We start from the raw sequence: 17068 nt of genomic DNA, 5'->3' as shown, positions 1-17068 counted from the left end.
GCGCGCTGGCTGGGGACGTGCACGTAGTCAGCTTTCCCTCCCCACCCGGGGCGCACCAGGAGATGAGGCCAGGAGGGGGCAGTTCGGCCCGCGGCCCCACACGTCCAGCGCCCACTCAGGGCCTGCCAATTTCCAGGTGCTTTCCATCTATCTTGTCATCGACCCCTCTTCTCTGCCTGTCACAGAGGAAGTTCAGAGAAGGATACCAACTCACCAGGATCACAGAACGCATGCATTGCAGAGCTGAGCGCGACCCAGAAGCCCCCGCTTCCCAGAGATTGCAGCGGCCCCGCGCCAGCCCTGGACCCGGGCCTAAGCAAGGGAGCTAGGCACCGGATCCCCAAGCACCTCCACCCTCCTGGGGTTCCTCTATTAAAAACCTAGTATCTGGACGCTTCTACAAATGCAAAATCACCCCCCACCCATAACTCCTGTGCTCCCTGGTCGATAGAGAAAAGAGACCAGAAACAGAAAAAAAAAAAAAACGGAGTTTATGTGCAGGGATAGTCGGGGTAGTGGAGAGAGGCCATTCAGTAGTGGGGGCTTCGCTCACCCCCGATAGGGGGCGCCAGGAAGCCAAGAAGGATGTTCAGCGGCGGACTGGTTCCAAGCCCCTTCAGAGGCGCGGGGTCTTAGGGGGAGGGACTGGCTTCCGGGCCCAAGTAGGAGGCGGTCCGGCTCTCAGGAGTGCTATAAATGGTTAAAGCCCCAGGCAGGCCCAGGGCTGGGCCTCCCAAGGCCGCCTGGACATCCAGCAGGAGTGGGGCCCCGAGCGTGGGGTCCTTCCCTAGGAGAAGTGGGACTGCGCTCACCAGGGGAAATGTTCCCCCTCCTTTCTTCAGGGAAGGAGAGCCCTGCCCGCCTGCCTTCTGCTCAGTTAGGATGAAACATCCATTCTTAACCTCCCCACTCTCGCCCAATGGTGAGGGCATGGGTGGCTCAAGGAACGCTCTGCAGTGCAGCCTGAACTCAGGATTTCCCTGCAAATTGCAGATTGCCCCCTCACTCAATCAAGGTAGCTCAGCCCAATCACGGCGTCCTCCCAGGTAGGAGTCATCACAACCATTACCTGGGCTTGGAGAATTTAACCCCTTGACCGCCAGCTCAGGCTCACCCCGCTCTGGAACCAAGGGCTGCATCTGCGTGAGAACCGCAGGGAGCAGCTGGGGAGGGGACCTAGCAGCTGAGGGGGACAGCTGGGAAATCACTGTGACAATTCTTCTAGAGACACGCCTTTGGCTCACAGAGAACAGCTATGGACCAGAGGGCTTGACGCAGCCACCCCTGGCCTCTGCCCTCCCCGACCCACTTCTTACCAAGGACAGCTCCATGTCCAAGTCCATCAGGGTCCATTCTCGCCCTTGGAGACTGGGGCCCAGCACCTGAGGAGAGCTCTGGGTCAGTGGTGCCCTCCCCAGGCTCCACAGAGAGCTAGACCCCACCAGGTCTCATGCCCCTGTTTCAGCAGAAGGGGTACTCACATCTAGAGGCCCTATAGGTTCCACACTTTCTTGAGGGGGCTGAAGTAGCATCGGAGGCAGCAGACTCTCTGGGCTCCTGTCCCCGCTTTCCAGGCTCAGAGGCCCCCTGTGCAGACAGAACTGCTTTTGGCCTGCAGTGTCCACCCCGCATTAAGTTCCCAAGGAACCCAGATGCATCAAGATTTTAATCCCCCAACATTTAGAAAATGATAGGAGAGGATCCCCATCCTCTCTCCACCCCCAACTTCCCCACTCCTGCCATAAATGGCACAGAGAAAGTGCCTCTGCTTCCTACCTGGGACCTGAAGTTTGGGTGGTGGAGCTGGGGCTTTGGGACCCCTCCCCTCCCTATGCAAGTATCAATATCCATGCTTCTTTATCTTCTTTCTTTCTTTCTTTCTTCCTTTCTTTTTTCTTTCTTTCTCTCTCTCTCTCTTTTTCCTTCTTTCTTTCTTTTCTTTTTTCTTTTTCTTTTTTTTGGAGACAGTTTCACTATGTCACCCACTATGTCACTATGGCACTGTCTTGGCTAACTGCAGCCTCCACCTCCCAAGTTCAAGCGACTGTCCTGCCTCAGCCTCCTGAGTAGCTGGGACTACAGGCAAACGCCACCACACCCAGCTAATTTTTGTATTTTTAGCAGAGGCGGGGAGTTTCACCATGTTGGCCAGGCTGGTGTTGAACTCCTGACCTCAAGTGATCTGCCCGCCTCAGCCTCCCAAAGTGCTGGGATTACATGCATGAGCCACCTCATAGCCACCAATGCTTCTTAAACTATTGTGTACTTTGCAGTCACCCCAGGGAACTCATTTCATATGTAGGTTTCTAAGCCCTTCCGCAGATGCTGAGTGCCCTGACTGGGAGGCTCTGCTTTCCACAGAACTCTGATGCTGGGGCCAAGAAATCAGGTGAGTATCATGGAGTCAAATGGCTAGGAAGCTTTGTGGGCTGGTAAGGGCTGTTCTATCACAGGGCTCATGGGCCAGCTGGGGCTCTGCTCACCTGTCAGGTATCTCCCTGGGATCCCCTGGTTCAGGCTGTTGGGCATTCCTGGGCCCCTCGGGGCTGAAGCTCCCTTTCCCTTCCAGGATGGCCTGCACCACAGCCACAGGCAGTGGCGGGGGGGCTGTCACGCAGAAGTCACACTCGTTTGGGGCCAGGGCCAGCCCGGCCTCGCCATCCCCCCCTGGACTGGCCGGCTCTTCTTTGAGCAGTGCCAGGCCCTTCTCCCTGCACCGGAGAAAAGCTTCAACCAGACCCTGGCACTGACTTCTCCCTCTACCCCTCCAGCCATCTGGGCTGCCAGGCCCTCCCCCACAGGCCCCCCAGGGGCAGCCCTGTCCCCCTTACCTCCTGCCATCACTGGAGGGAGAAAGCCTGGTCCCCTCAGGGGATGGAGAGTCTTCTGGGATGTCAGAGATGATGGGGCCCCTGGCCCTGTGAGGGCTAAGGCCCAAAGTTGTCTCTGGGAGAGGCTGTAAGTAGAAGGCTAGGCCCAGCCCTTGGCCTGTAGGCACAGGGAGAGCCAGAACCCCACCAACACCCACCTGGGCCAGTTCTAAGGGAGAAGGTTTGAGGGAGGAGGCTCAGTCCATGCTGGAGGGCCTGGGTCTGGTTGGGGGGAAGGCTGGCTTCCATCTTCTCTTCCTTTTAGGGGATGGGGAGAAGGAACAGGCTCTCCATAAGCCCAGCCATGCCCTTGGGAAGGGGGAAGAAGACAAACCTACCGACTGGATGAAGTAAGGGTCCTGCAGAAGGGCACCAGGTAGAGGGCAGGTGTTGAACTTGGCAGGTGTTGGGCATGAGCTCCCCTCATCCAGCATCAGGGACCTGTGTGGTCAATCAGGGCACAGGCAGGGGTGGGGCAGGGTCAGCCCCCATGCACCTCGGCCTGCACTTCCCTCCCTCCCTCAGGCCCCAGCAGCCAAGTCAGCAGAGCTGAGGCCTGTTGCCAGGGTGTCAGTCACATGCTGGAGGTGGAAGGGGCTCCCCCTAGAGATGGGGGCCCTTTGTGGGTAGAGAGGGGAGGGAGGGAACCTGGTTTGAGCCCCAGGGTCTCAGCTGTTGGGAAGCCTTGCCGGAGGGGGAAGGGGCTGCTGGGGTAGGAATTTGGGAATAAGGTCCTGAAATGGGAGGATCTGGGAGTGGGGACACCAGGTGGCAGAGTTGGGGGGAAGTGGATCCTAGATGGGGTGAGGAAGCCTGTAGCGCAGGGGGAGGAATGAGGATTCCCGGTGAAGGAGTTTCCAGAGGAGAAGGGGTCCTTGCAAGGGGACTTCTGGGGGGTCTTGGAAGTGGGTGTGGGCCTTCTTGGCTTGCTCACTCACAGCTTTCTCTTGCCTCCTGCATTGCTCGGCCCCGCCTGAAGTGGCCCAAAGAGACACTGGATCAGCTGAAGAGAAAGCAAAGGTTTAATTCATACTTTGGACACAGCCCCCCCACCCCCGCACTTCCAGGTGAGGGAGGAAGGCTTAACAGGGGCGCCGGGGGACTGGGCGGTGGAATGGGGTGTCGAGGAGTGGGAGGGAGAAGCGAGGCTTGGGGAGAGGAACACCTTGCCAATGACCCGGTGCTGCTGACCGTGGCTCTGCCGAAGTGTCACCACCTCCCGCCACAAGATCTCGTTCTGCCTGAGGAAGGGGTGGGAGGGTGCTGAGGCATCTGAGAGTTCGCCCAGTCACCACCCCCCACAGAATGGCGAGGCTGGGGACCCAGGAGACCACCCCGCTGACTGGCCATCCCAGAGATCGCCCGTAAGTCTAGATGGAGGCGCCAAGGCCGGAGAGAGGAAGGGGCTGCCCAGAACTGCTGGCCGGCCAGTTATGGTCTCATCCCGAACCCCCCACCCCTGTCCCCTCTTTCCCCGCCCGCCCCCGCACTGCCTGAGCTCCCGCAGCCGCGCCTCGGTGCTCTCCTGCACTCCCCGCAAAGCCTGCACCTCGCCCAGTAGTCGACCCAGGTCCTCCGGGCGCCAGCGGCCGTCGTCGCCGCGCAGCGCGGGCACCTGCAGGCGGGAGGCACCGTCGGGACTGGGTCGCAGGAGCAAGGCAGGCAGTCCCAGCACCCCTCCTCCTCTTTGCTCATTCCCGCAGGCCGCCCCCACCTTGCGCCGCACGCGCTCCAGTAGCTGCTCGCGGCCGCGCACGAAGCTCGGGTGCTGGAACTCGACGTGGTCGCGCTCCGGCCTAAGCAGGCCGCCCTGCTCGATGCTCACCACCTTCCGAAAACCGTCTGGGGAGTGGGGCGTGGGGGCGTGGGTCGCCCCATCCCCGGCACCGAGTCCCCCATCCCCGCTCCCCGCCCGGCCGTAGGGACTCACACATGTTGAGTTGGCGCACGAAGCTCGCCATGTTGCTATGCTTGAAATACTGGGGCAGCACTTCCTTGGCGAAACGGCTCTGGTCGCTTACGAGGAAACTGGTCCCGCTCTACCAAGAACGCCGCCCGCCCACCGTGCGGGCGGAGACCAGGAGGGTGAGCGGTGCCCGCTCACGGCCAGTCCTGCGCTCCAGCGCGTGCACACACTCATGCTCACTCTTGGGTCCAGGCCTGCCGCTTACGGGGATATGGGTCGAGGCCAGGCCAGAACGGGCTCCGAGGCCTAGCCTGGAGCGACCACAGTGAGTCCCTACCCCCAGCCAGACCCTGACTCCATACTCGGTTCTCAGAAAGGAGAGGCTGACGGGGTTCCCAGCCCCGCAATGTGACCCTGAGCTAGACCAGCCCTTCCCATCTCCCGGCCTCTGTTTTCCCATCTGTCGGATGGGGTAGGGTGGGAACTAAATGGCCTCGGAGGTCCCTCGGACTCTAGGTCTTCAGAAGGCAGGCTCCTAACCCTTCTTCGGCCGCAGAGGGAACCCCCCTCTCGCACACCCCCTCCAAGGTGAACTTCTCTGAATGGCCAAATCCGGGGATCCACGGCCCAGTCTCAGGAGGGGGTTGGGCGGGCATGGGTGTTCACTGACGTGGAGGGACCCCGGGACCACAGGGGGAATCGAGGGGCCCCGGCCCTCACCGGGCTCCAGCGGATCAGGTGGTCTGTGCCTGGGTCCCCCACCAGCGCCCATAGCTTGCCGAGGAAGGCAGGCACGGGGCTGGGGCCTGGCTCCGTGGGCAGCGCAGCTGGCGCTTCCTGCATGGTGCAGTCTCGGCCCGGCTCTGCGCTCGGGCCCGGCCGCTGCGGGCTCGTCAAAGCCGCGGAAAGTGCTGCGTTTGCCGCCCGCTCCGCCCTACTCCGCCCCGGGGCGCCGGGTCAGGCGGGGGCCACGTGCAAGCCCGCGGGGCGGGGCTCGGACAGCGGCCGAGGCACCAGCAGGCAGAAAAGGCTGGCTGGATGGGATGTGTGGAGTGGAGTGGAGTGGAGGGGTGGGGTGGGGTGAGATGAGTGGGAGACTTGGGTTCGAGTCCCACCCCTCTCGGTCCCTCTATTTCCTTCTTTGTTCTACAGGCGAAATCGCCGGTGCGCGACCTGGTGTGGGCTGGGCAAGTCCTAGAAGGTAATGGCCAGAGGCACAGTGAAGCCCCAGGCAGGGCAAGCAGATAGGAAGGGGGGGCAGGGAAGCACGCCCCCTCCCGCCGAACCCCGGGATGTAGTCATTCCAAGGGTGTGAGTGCCCCGACCCTGACCCCCCGCAGCTGTGTCGTCCAGAGGATCTTGAGGAAACCCAACCTCTGCCGGGATGGCTCCTCCGGTACCCCGCGCGTTCCCTGTCCTTCCCTTTCAGATCCGACCCCGCCTTTAATAGGACGCAGAAACACTGCAGGATTTGTTTATTTCACACTCACCCTTGAGGCCCGGCCCGCGCCCGTGCCCTCCCTCTCCCTGCGCCGGGGCCGCGGAGCTGCAGAGTCCGCAGAGGGGTGGAGGCAAGAGAGGGGGGCAGTGTGTCCAGGACCGAGCGGGTGGGGCGTCTGCAGAGGGTGAGAGCAGCGAGTGGTCTCAGGGCGCCCAGGACTGGTCCCGATGCCATCACAGTTCCCAACTCGGTAAAGACCCGGGGGGCAACAATCCCAAAAGAAGGCACTAGCACTCGGGGCGCGCCTGGACACCCCCCACCCGGTTCCCTCTCAGAGCGCTTACGTCCACGGGGACGGGGGAGAGAAGTCGCCCAATCACGCCACGAGCGTAGGCCTCCAGGGATGCGGCTCGCGCGTGAGCTTGAGGGTATAGGTGCGCAGGCGCGGGCAGTGCGCGCGGAAGGCGTCCAGCACCGAGTGGCTCACCACGCAGAAGCAATGCACCTCGCGCAGGGCCGCGCAGCGCGCCGCCAGCTCCTCCAGCGCGGCGTTCAGCTCGGCCGAAGCGGCTGCGCGCACCTCGAGCGCGCACAGGGTTGCGGCGTAGTGGTGCGCTGCGAAGCGCACTGGGCCTACGGTGTCGCCTGAGAGGTTGAGGCGCAGCGCAGCCACGGGGACGGCTGGCTGCAGGACGCGCGTCACGCTCTCAGCGGGCAGCGCGGGCTCCAGCTCCAGCTCCACTGCCAGCCCAGGGTGGCGGCGGCGCAACGCGACCCAGGCTTCGTTGGGCAGCGGGGACGCGCGTGCATCTTCGGGGCACGCGCACCGCAGAGCCAAGAGCGCGAAAGGCGCTCGGTCTGGCGCCGCCAGTGCTTCGAGGATGGCGTGCGACAAACTGGCTAGGTGCAGGCCGAGAGCGCGCAGGCGCGGGCAGGCCTCCAGTAGCTCGAGCACTGAGCCGGGACCCACGCTGCCCACTAGGGTACTGTTGTCCAGAAAAAGGCTGTGGAGCTCGGGACAGCTGCGCGCCGCCTGCAGCACCAGCGCGTCGTCCAGTGTGAAGGGCAAGCGCCGCAGGTCGAGGTGGCGTAGCTGGCTGGCCGCCCCGCATACAGCGTGCACAGCCTCCAGGACGTCGCGGCCCGCGTAGAAGAGCGGTTTTTCTCCGCGGCACTCCAGGCGCAGGCCTCGCAGCCCCGGGGCACGGCCCGCCAGAACCATCAGCAGCTCGATGGCCGCCCGGCGGCTCGGCTTCCTCGATGGCTCAAATTCCAGCCGTAGGTTGTGAACGTGGTCGAGGCAGGCGGACAGATAAGGTGGCAGCATGCCTTCCAGCTCACATTCGCAACTTGGGTTAGAGCCGTGCAGAAAAGGCCTCGGCTGAGTCCCTGCGACCAGCGGAGAAGCCTCTACCCACCCCTTAGCTGGGGTTCCAGCTGCCATCCCATTTCCTGCCTCCCTCCCCACGTCTCTGTTCAGACCACGACTGTTGCCCCAAAGGAGGGAACTCGCATCCTATCCTTTTAGAAGATTTCAGTGGCGTCTGCCACAGGATGAAACCTGGACATGGAGAGCCAATGATATTTTAGGAACTGGGCTTTCTCAGCTGTCTCTAAGGAGTCTTGGCATGGCCTCCGGACTGCTAGGTTCGAATTCTGCCTCTGCCATTCCCTAGCTGAGTGACCCGTGGGAAGTGATTAAGTCTCTTTGCCTCAGTTTCCTATCTGGGCAATGGAGGTAATGATAATACCTATCTACCACACAAGGTTTTCGTAAGGATTAAATTAGTTAATATATGTAAGGCACTTAAAAACAATGGTTGGTATATACTAGGCAGTCAATACATGTCAGCAATTATCATTATTATTATTTTGAGATAAACTCTGTCGCCAAGCTGGAGTGCAGTGGCGCCATCTCGGCTCACTGCAACCTTTGCCTCCCGGGTTCAAGCGATTCTCGTGCCTCAGCCTCCCGAGTAGCTAGAATTATAGGCGCCCACCACCACGCCCGGCTAGTTTTTGTATTTTAGTAGAGACGGGGTTTCAGCATGTTGGCCAGGCTGCTCTCAAACTCCTGACCTCAGGTGATCCACCCGCCTCGGCCTGCCAAAGTGCTGGGATTACAGGCATGAGCCACCACGCCCGGCCAGCAATTATTTTTTAATATGGGGGAGTCAACCTGAATATCTACCTAGCCCACGACTCCACGGAGAAGGTGAGTGGGCGGTGGGGAGAGGAGTGTGGAGGAGCAGGCTCACCTGATTTTTGTGTCGTGCCACACGGCGCTGCAGGTAGCAGCGGCGGCCCAGGCCCTGCAGACCCTGGCGGCGGCAGCACGGTCTCTCAGGGACAGGTGGCGGAAGATGAGTGCCAGCACCTCCTCTGGCAGTCCCTCTCCAGGCTCGGCCATGGCCCAGATCCGGCTGGGGTGGGAGGATCCGCCACTCCCAATAGCTCCGGCCTGGAGAGAGACGGACGTCTCTGAGCTCGGGAAGGCGCAAAGTGTTGCAGGAAGACCGAGCTTAGGTGTACAAATGCTTGTGGCCTGAGGAACTGAGGGCCTCTCAGACAGCATGGGGCATCAGATAACCCCGAAACTTGTTCACAAAGCAGATTTCACCGCCTCACCTACTAAATCAGGCTCTCCGGAAAGGGTAAGGCCCAGGAATCTGCATTTCAACAAGCCCCTGTGACTCCACAGGTTCCACGTTGAGAACTCCCCTCCCTTTTTTTTTTTTTTTTTTTTTTTTTTGAGACAGGGTCTCGCTCTTTACCCAGGCTGGAGTGCAGTGGCGCAATCACAACTCACTGCACCCTCAGTCTCCCGGGCTCAAGCAATCCTCCCACCTCAGCCTCCCGAGTAGCTGGGACTACAGGGGCACGCCACCACGCCTGGCTAATTTTTGTAATTTTGTTGCAGAGACGAGGTCTCGCTTTGTTGCCCAGACTGACCTCGAACTCCTAGGCTCAAGATCGGCCCGCCTGGGCCTCCCAAAGTGCTGGGATTACGGGCATGAGCCACCGCGCCCGGCCTGAGAAACCCCATCTTAACCCCGCCGGTTAGTAGAAAGTGACTACAGGGTTAATAAGGCGGGAGCGTTAATGTAGGCTTTTCTTTGTCAGGGACCATGAGCCAATCAGGAAGCGAGGCGTGGGCGGGGCAAAGCTGGATCCACCCCTGGAGGGGAGGCTCCTTCCCCGCCTCCGCCTCGCAGGGGAGATGTCCCGGGTGCTTCCTAAGACAGCCCCACTGGATGAAAAAAAACTTGGGTCTCTGGGACCTGACGGTTCTGGGGCCTGAGGGGCTCAAGATTTAAGTTCCGACCCCTGAGCAGCCCTGGCTCCCGCTGAGCAATTTGGGTTCGGCTGGAACTCCGCAGACCCACCCTGGAGCGCAGCCTTTAGAGGGGGATGGGTTACTGGAAAGTGTGAGTCCTCTTTGAAGTTGCCAATCCTGTTTGTTTTTGTTTTGTTTTGTTTTGAGACGGAATCTAGCTGTGTCGCCCAGGCTGGAGTGCAGTGGCGAGATCTCGGCTCACTGCAAACTCCGCCTCGCGGGTTCAAGCGATTCTCCTGCCTCAGCCTCCCGAGTAGCTGGGACTCCAGGCGCGCGCCACCTCGCCCGGCTAATTTTTGTATTTTTAGTAGAGACGGGGTTTCACCATATTGGCCAGGCTGGTCTCAAACTCCTTACCTCAGGTGATCCACCTGCCTCGGCCTCCCAAAGTGCTGGGATTACAGGCGTGAGCCACCACACCCGGCCGCCAATCTTGTCTTAAGGTTCTTAAAGGTTTGCGTATACAAGGCTTCACACTACTCGCCAGTTAATGTTCCCATATCTTCCGGGCTAACAGTTTCTCCCGGAATTTGTGCCACGTGTTTCCTGGGGCTTCAGATACGTTCGGCCGGGCTTGTACCTGGGACCCATGGGCACCCCGTTTTGAGTGCCCACTGGTAGCAGCGATCTTGAAGCCGGATCCCCAGGGGTACCAGAAAATTCTGGTCTCCAGGGGGCGCCCCCTTGATCTACCGAAGTCTGGCAGCTGTAGCTCTTACGAGCCCCCCCGCCTCGTAAGAATCGCAAACCCCCAAAGTCGGGTCTTCCTGCCGTCTAACCTTGGGCGCTGGTGTCTTACCTGCTCGGCGGACCAGATGGGCTTTGCCCGGGGCAGGGGACTGGCAGCAGAGGACAGCAGACGGGAAGCAGCCACCGGGAGCCCGCGGGGCGGGACGCGCGGGCGGACGGGGCGGCTCGGGCTAGGGCACCGCCCCGGCGCCTCCGCGCACACCCGGAAGCGGCGGAGTAGAGCGGAGCCTGGCGGGCGTGGGAACCCAGGCCCCGCCGAGGCGGCCAGGTTAGTGCAGCAGGTGGGTGGGTGGGCTCCCCGGTGCGGGCGGGAGAGGAGGTGGATCTTGGCTCCGAAGCGTGGGCGCGGCGCAGATGTCACCGGCGGCTGCTCCAGCCAGCTGGTGGCGGCGGCCTACTGAGCTGTTCGAACACCGTGGGAGGCGGAGGACGGTACGGAATTTGGCCCCCGCAGGCTCCTCGTCCCTGCCAGCACTTTCGAGGTGCAGTAGGGCCCTGCAGGAGAGAGGGTGGGGGAGAAGGGGCTGGTTCTGAATACTTCCTTGAGCGGAGACCCCCTTGCCCACCCCAGCCGATCGCACGTGCGAAACCCCAGCTTGAGGGTGGGCTAGTGGGAGCCTGGGAAGCTCCCCTCAAGCGCTCGGGAGCTGCGTAGCTGAGTAGGGGGTGTGCCCGGCGGGTCGCAAGGAGTCACAGGCTTTCAGTTCTGGGCCACGCCCACAGGCTGTCTCTGTCCACCCAGCCAGAGGTGGGGCTGCCCCCGGGACTGTTAGGTGTTCAGGGGGCACCGTGCGTGGCTCGTCCCTGGAAACAGGCGCAGAAGTTGTTAGGTCGGTACCCAAGCGCCCCACAGTCTCCGGCCACCAAACTTTCTCAGGACCCAGCCTGGAAGCCTCAGCCCTGCCCAAAAAGGGACGACTCCTGGTGGGTGGGGCGCGGGGCTTCCCAAGGAGGGGCTTCCGTGAAAGAACACGTAAGAAGAGCTGCCAATCGGCGGATGCGAAACTAGGGCCCTGGCCTCTTTACCCTGTTAACTCGACCTCCAGCCTGGCTCACCTTCCCCATCTTCTAGTATTAGTGAGTGTGAGAAAGCATCCCCAGTCTCCAGGTTCCCAGTACTCCCCACCTCCCCCTCGACCCCCACAGACCTGATGGGCAGACAATGGTCCCGTTCGGTCCCCACTTCCACCCCTTGGGGTGGGACCATAACCAAGTCAAGCACTCTCAAGTCAAGGGGCCAGAAAGACATGAAAGAGGGAATGTTTCCAGGGGAAGTTCCCACTCTCTCCTACTCCCCAGGCCACTTTCGAAGGACTCCCCCCTTATCTCACCTCCGTGGCTGGCTCCCTATTATGGACCCACTTGTCACCTGCAGAGTTTCCTGTTTTTTCTTGTTTTGCTTTTAAAGAAAACAAATTTATTTTGCTCTTTTAATACAAAGAAAATATGTCTACTTCACATAAAGCAGAAAATATTGCTAAACACAAAGAAAATAAAAATCACCCACAATCCTTCCCCACCCCCACCTACCTTCCTTCATCCTGCCCAGAGATAAACAAAATGCAAACTTCCTGTTACTATCCAGACTGTGGTTTGGCGTAAGTACACAAGTATTAATGTTTTCTATGAAAAGATTAGGAGGCCGGGTGTGGTGCCTCACACCTGTAATCCCAGCACTTTGGGAAGCTGAAGTGGGCAGATCGCTTGAGCCCAGGAGTTTGAGACCAGCCTGGGCAACATGGTGAAACTCCATCTCTACTAAAAATACAAAAACTAGCCAGGCATGGCGGCGTGTGCCTAAAGTCCCAGCTACTTGAAAGGTTGAGGTGAGAGGGTTGCTTGAGCTGGGAAGGTCAAGGCTGCAGTGAGCTGCGATAGTGCCATTGCACTCCGGCCTGGGTGACAGAGCAAGACCCTGTCTCAAAAACAAGACAATTTAAAAAACAAAGGTCGAGAGTAGTGGCTTACTCCTGTAATCGCAGCACTTTGGGAGGCCAGGGCAGGAGGACAGCTTCCTGTTCCTCATGTAAACAGATGGCAGCTGGGCCACCCCATCTGTCCTACCCCATAGCTAACACTCAACACTCCTCTTAGCCCACCATATATAAACCCTGATGACTGGAGAGTACAGGAGTGTGACTGATGGGGCAGGAGGTAGGGCCTTGAGCCCATGATTCTAGGAAAAGGGTGGGTAGGAAAAGGGTGAGGTGGGGAGAAAGAGGAGGCAGTTTTCTACTTGCTGTCTCATGGGGTAGTAACTGGGAGACCATTGAGCTGTAGGTCAGTGCAGTGGTTCCTTGGCTGGGAATTTTGCCCCTGCTGGTCCAGGGCTAGGTTTTTGTCAGAAGATGGAGGAAGGAGATACTATACTAGCACCAAGGGGCCCTGGCTTTTTCTGGACAGGGAAGGAATAGAGCAATTTGTGTTGGAAATGACTGGAGCCGAACTCCAAGGGCTTTATAACAAAAAGGAATTATTTAGCTCACATAACTGAAAAGTCCAGTGTGCAATGGCTTCAGGGACGGCTGGATCCAGTGGCCTAGTATGCTTAGGAATGCACTTCTCCATCTCTTGACTCTTTCTTTCTGTGTCAGCTTCATTCCCAGCCAGGCTCTTCCCAAGCAGTGCTAAAGGAGAGCTACCTTTTCCTTCCAGTTCAGCCCCAAGGGAAAGGAAAGTAGTGCCTCTTTCCTATTGGCTCAACCAGAGTTGCAGGGTTGATTCTCATGGGTCCAACTTAAGTCCTATACCCCGCCCTGAACTAATCACTGCAGAAATGTGAATGGAATATGCAGATTGGCCAGGTCTGGTACACAAGCCCCACCTGGAACTAGGGAGTGGGACACAGGCACATGGATTGAGAAGAGGGAGGAGGGAAGTCCCCAAAGGTAAGTCAGGCTTGGGGAGAGAATCTGGGTAGATGCAAACTACAGGTGCCCTTCGAAGTGAAGACAGGAGGTTTAGTCTTAGGCTGAGGTCCTCCAGAGATGCTGGGCTCAAGTCTACTCAGAAGGCAAGGCCAGGATATGGGTCTGGTTGGCTTTGGGGCATGGGCACCATCCAGAATGAAGATGTCTCTTGTCCGCATTGGTAAGAGAGACACACAGGCCTGAGAAGGAAGCAGAGAAGCCCCATTGCAGGATCTGCCTCTGCTTCCCCTCCACTGTGACCTTGGGCTCTTTCTCCAAGAAGGCAGTGGAGGGACAGTCCTCACTGCAAGCCTGGCGTGGGTGGGACTCTGTACAGAGCCAGGAGCTCAAGGGGCTTCCTGTGAGATGGTGAACTCCTGTCCCAAGTATGCCAACCAGTGGTGGGGACAACTGAACCATGTGGGACTTGAGGCTACTGTCGTGGGGACAGCTGAACCACGTGGGGCTGGGTAGTTGTCTCCAGGGTGGAGGGAGGGGGGATGAACTGGATACCTGACTGTCTGCATCTCCAGGAGGTGAGATGGCAGCTGGGCAAAATGGGCACGAAGAGTGGGTGGGCAGCGCATACCTGTTTGTGGAGTCCTCGCTGGACAAGGTGGTCCTGTCGGATGCCTACGCGCACCCCCAGCAGAAGGTGGCAGTGTACAGGGCTCTGCAGGCTGCCTTGGCAGGTGCGTGGATGGGCGGGCATGTGGAGAGGAAGGGGTGGCCTGGAGCATTTTGTGGGTGGGCCTGGGTTTAGCCACCTTTAAGAAGAAGATTTGGGGTGGGAGGAGCAAGACGGAGGACCCCTGGCTGTGCAGACTTTCTTCTCTGCTTGTGGCATGACCTTGAGGATAGGCGTGTGTTCTCGAGTCTGTGTATGATTTACTAATTTGTGCACTAACGTCCTTTGCTCCATCCCCGCCCCCCTCCACCAGCCGGCTCGCTCCTTTCTACTAATTGTGGATGTCTCTCTCCTCTTTTCCTCTCTTACTGCAGCACTCCTTGCTCAAGACCCCTCCCCAGTACCTACCCTTCCAGGCCCCCCTTTCCCATCTCAGGGCAGAGGCCACAGGAGGCTGAAGCGGGTTGGGGGATCTGTTCGTGGCCTCAGAGCGGCGAGAGCCCCTCTTCTTCCCGAGCAGTGGGAGTCGCGCTTGGTGGAGGCCGAAGACCTGAGACCTCTCGCCCTCCTCTGCCCTGCTGGCCGCCTACCCAGACGGCTTGTTTGCCCAGGGCACACGCCCCCTTTTCTGTGCTTCGAAGTCCCTCTCTTTTGCCAACCCTCATTTGGGGCGTGAGAGCGGGGGCTAGGTGGCACCCACTCTGTCTTAGGGTGCTCCCTGTGACAGATCCTGGTCTTCTTTCTGGGTTATTGCTGTTTGTATCCCAATTTTGCTTCCCAGCTGGGTACTCTGGGGTAACTGCACCCTAGGTCAGGGGATGGGACGCGGGGCTTCACCACGGGCTTCGCCCCTCCTCTGGCCGTTTGGAGAACGGCCGAGCTTGGGGACCGCCCGGCGCCTGACCGCCCGCCTCCGCAGAGAGCGGCGGGAGCCCGGACGTGCTGCAGATGCTGAAGATCCACCGCAGCGACCCGCAGCTGATCGTGCAGCTGCGATTCTGCGGGCGGCAGCCCTGTGGCCGCTTTCTCCGCGCCTACCGCGAGGGGGCGCTGCGCGCCGCGCTGCAGAGGAGCCTGGCGGCCGCGCTCGCCCAGCACTCGGTGCCGCTGCAACTGGAGCTGCGCGCCGGCGCCGAGCGGCTGGACGCTTTGCTGGCGGACGAGGAGCGCTGTTTGAGTTGCATCCTAGCCCAGCAGGTGCGGCCGGGCTAGGGTCAGGATGGGGTAGGGCGGGGATCCGCGGCTAAGTCCCCCGTGACGGCACGTTCCATTCCCCTAGCCCGACCGGCTCCGGGATGAAGAACTGGCTGAGCTGGAGGATGCGCTGCGAAATCTGAAGTGCGGCTCGGGGGCCCGGGGTGGCGACGGGGAGGTCGCTTCGGCCCCCTTGCAGCCCCCGGTGCCCTCTCTGTCGGAGGTGAAGCCGCCGCCGCCGCCGCCACCTGCCCAGACTTTTCTGTTCCAGGGTCAGCCTGTAGGTGAGGCGCAGGCGGAGAGGCGGGGTCACCAGGAGGTTGGAGTCTGGGAAGGGGCAGGGGTCGTTGCCGGGTGGGGATGGGTGGGACCGGCGCTGGGGGTCCCCGCCCTCACCCAGTTTCCCCACTCCCTCCGCAGTGAATCGGCCGCTGAGCCTGAAGGACCAACAGACGTTCGCGCGCTCTGTGGGCCTCAAATGGCGCAAGGTGGGGCGTTCACTGCAGCGAGGCTGCCGGGCGCTGCGGGACCCGGCGCTGGACTCGCTGGCCTACGAGTACGAGCGCGAGGGACTGTACGAGCAGGCCTTCCAGCTGCTGCGGCGCTTCGTGCAGGCCGAGGGCCGCCGCGCCACGCTGCAGCGCCTGGTGGAGGCACTCGAGGAGAACGAGCTCACCAGCCTGGCAGAGGACTTGCTGGGCCTGACCGATCCCAATGGCGGCCTGGCCTAGACCAGGGGTGCAGCCAGCTTTTGGAGAACCTGGATGGCCTTAGGGTTCCTTCTGCGGCTATTGCTGAACCCCTGTCCATCCACGGGACCCTGAAACTCCACTTGGCCTATCTGCTGGACCTGCTGGGGCAGAGTTGATTGCCTTCCCCAGGAGCCAGACCACTGGGGGTGCATCATTGGGGATTCTGCCTCAGGTACTTTGATAGAGTGTGGGGTGGGGGGGACCTGCTTTGGAGATCAGCCTCACCTTCTCCCATCCCAGAAGCGGGGCTTACAGCCAGCCCTTACAGTTTCACTCATGAAGCACCTTGATCTTTGGTGTCCTGGACTTCATCCTGGGTGCTGCAGATACTGCAGTGAAGTAAAACAGGAATCAATCTTGCCTGCCCCCAGCTCACACTCAGCGTGGGACCCCGAATGTTAAGCAATGATAATAAAGTATAACACGGTTTTTGATGTGAGAAATACAAGTAGTAGTGGCTTACACCTGTAATCCCAACAATTTGGGAGACAGAGATAGGAGGATTGCTTGAGCTCAGGAGTTTGAGACCAGCCTGGGTAGTCCCAGCCACTTAGGAGGCTGAGGTGGGAGGATCCCTGGAGCATGGAAGGTTGAGGCTGCAGTGAGATGTCACTGAGCTACTGCACTCCAGCCTGGGTGACAGAGTGAGACCCTGTCTAAAAAAAAAAGAAAGAAAGAAAAAGAGAAGTTGTGGAGGATGGAGGAAGGGGCCTAACCTGGGCAGGGGACAGGGGGTAGGCTTCCTGGAGGAGATGAGTGTGAGTAGGCATAGGGGTGGGCTATCGAGAGAAGGGCAGTGTTCAGGGCACAGACAGTCTCAGGCAAGGGCTTGAGGAAGGCTTGTGGGTTTTTCAATGAGGCCAGTAGGAAGCCTTTGAAGAGTTTCGGGAGTTAAGACTGGGAGGTGGTTTTTTTTTTCTTAATTTTTATTTTTTTTCAGATGGAGCTTCACTCTTATTTCCCAGGCTGTAGTGTAATGGCACGTTTTTGGCTCACTGCAACCTCCACCTCCTGGGTTCAAGCAATTCTCCTGTTTCAGCCTCCCAAGTAGCTGGGATTACAGGCGCCCACCACCATGCCCAGCTAATTTTGTATTTTTAGTAGAGACAGGGTTTCTCCATGTTGGTCAGGCTGGTCTCAAACTCCTGACCTCAGGTGATCCACCCACCTTGGTCTCCCAAAGTGCTGGGATTACAGGCATGTGCCACCGCACCTGGCCAAGACTGGGAGGTTGATGAGGATGGGGGTGGGGGAAATGGTGGCCCCAGGCTGGGGCAGTAG

General features: G+C 59.8%; 3 protein-coding genes across 11 annotated transcripts; 1 reads left to right on the top strand and 2 right to left on the bottom strand.

Annotated features, from left to right (window-relative positions):
• Nucleotides 1-56: 56 nt before the first annotated feature.
• HSF4 (heat shock transcription factor 4) lies at nt 57-5631 on the bottom strand. 4 transcript variants are annotated; one of them, XM_034940403.3, is made up of 13 exons: nt 5497-5631; nt 4801-4909; nt 4585-4712; nt 4361-4485; nt 4036-4111; nt 3809-3873; nt 3209-3311; nt 2832-2970; nt 2484-2607; nt 1482-1587; nt 1317-1382; nt 1070-1139; nt 474-787 (listed from the first exon to the last, which is right to left on the bottom strand). In XM_034940403.3, exons 1-13 carry the CDS (start codon nt 5617-5619, stop codon nt 633-635), a joined length of 1389 nt encoding a protein of 462 aa, XP_034796294.1. In that variant the 5' UTR covers nt 5620-5631; the 3' UTR covers nt 474-632. The 4 variants fall into 4 exon arrangements, with proteins under 4 accessions (XP_034796296.1, XP_034796294.1, XP_003812255.1 ...); XM_003812207.5 differs by having other exon boundaries at nt 2484-2711; nt 2832-2956; XM_034940405.3 differs by lacking the exons at nt 474-787; nt 1070-1139 and adding an exon at nt 57-176 and having other exon boundaries at nt 2484-2711; nt 2832-2956.
• Nucleotides 5632-6236: 605 nt separating this feature from the next.
• On the bottom strand, nt 6237-10487 carry FBXL8 (F-box and leucine rich repeat protein 8). Of its 3 annotated transcripts, XM_063597655.1 has the most exons (4): nt 10354-10487; nt 8476-8678; nt 6562-7566; nt 6237-6392 (listed from the first exon to the last, which is right to left on the bottom strand). In XM_063597655.1, the coding sequence occupies exons 2-3, from the start codon at nt 8625-8627 to the stop codon at nt 6594-6596; spliced, it is 1125 nt and encodes a 374-aa protein (XP_063453725.1). In that variant the 5' UTR covers nt 8628-8678; nt 10354-10487; the 3' UTR covers nt 6237-6392; nt 6562-6593. The 3 variants fall into 3 exon arrangements, with proteins under 3 accessions (XP_063453725.1, XP_024781572.2, XP_054956293.1); XM_024925804.5 differs by having other exon boundaries at nt 6237-7566; XM_055100318.3 differs by lacking the exons at nt 6237-6392; nt 10354-10487 and adding an exon at nt 9170-9274 and having other exon boundaries at nt 6594-7566.
• On the top strand, nt 10370-16235 carry TRADD (TNFRSF1A associated via death domain). Of its 4 annotated transcripts, none has more exons than XM_034940407.3 (5): nt 10434-10572; nt 13747-13905; nt 14761-15038; nt 15121-15319; nt 15456-16235. In XM_034940407.3, exons 2-5 carry the CDS (start codon nt 13755-13757, stop codon nt 15764-15766), a joined length of 939 nt encoding a protein of 312 aa, XP_034796298.1. In that variant the 5' UTR covers nt 10434-10572; nt 13747-13754; the 3' UTR covers nt 15767-16235. The 4 variants fall into 4 exon arrangements, with proteins under 4 accessions (XP_063453730.1, XP_034796298.1, XP_034796300.1 ...); XM_014341789.5 differs by lacking the exon at nt 10434-10572 and adding an exon at nt 10619-10736; XM_034940409.3 differs by lacking the exon at nt 13747-13905 and having other exon boundaries at nt 10506-10572.
• Nucleotides 16236-17068: the final 833 nt, after the last annotated feature.

The sequence above is a fragment of the Pan paniscus genome, chromosome 18 (assembly GCF_029289425.2).
Source record: "Pan paniscus chromosome 18, NHGRI_mPanPan1-v2.0_pri, whole genome shotgun sequence".
NCBI lineage: Eukaryota > Metazoa > Chordata > Mammalia > Primates > Hominidae > Pan > Pan paniscus.
This window is presented reverse-complemented; position numbering and strand designations above follow the sequence as displayed.

What these genes read in the sequence shown, in the direction of transcription:
- HSF4 (XM_003812207.5), bottom strand. Translation starts at nt 5,619, where the DNA reads ATGCAGGAAGCGCCAGCTGCGCTGCCCACGGAGCCAGGCCCCAGCCCC. An exon ending in GCAGGAGGCAAGAGAAAGCT is followed by an intron (nt 3,312 to 3,808) that starts GTGAGTGAGCAA and finishes TTGACCACACAG; the next exon opens with GTCCCTGATGCTGGATGAGG. An exon ending in TGGACATGGAGCTGTCCTTG is followed by an intron (nt 1,140 to 1,316) that starts GTAAGAAGTGGG and finishes GTTCTCACGCAG; the next exon opens with ATGCAGCCCTTGGTTCCAGA.
- FBXL8 (XM_024925804.5), bottom strand. Translation starts at nt 8,627, where the DNA reads ATGGCCGAGCCTGGAGAGGGACTGCCAGAGGAGGTGCTGGCACTCATC. An exon ending in TGGCACGACACAAAAATCAG is followed by an intron (nt 7,567 to 8,475) that starts GTGAGCCTGCTC and finishes CTCTAACCCAAG; the next exon opens with TTGCGAATGTGAGCTGGAAG.
- TRADD (XM_034940407.3), top strand. Translation starts at nt 13,755, where the DNA reads ATGGCAGCTGGGCAAAATGGGCACGAAGAGTGGGTGGGCAGCGCATAC. An exon ending in GTTGCATCCTAGCCCAGCAG is followed by an intron (nt 15,039 to 15,120) that starts GTGCGGCCGGGC and finishes CCATTCCCCTAG; the next exon opens with CCCGACCGGCTCCGGGATGA. An exon ending in GTTCCAGGGTCAGCCTGTAG is followed by an intron (nt 15,320 to 15,455) that starts GTGAGGCGCAGG and finishes CTCCCTCCGCAG; the next exon opens with TGAATCGGCCGCTGAGCCTG.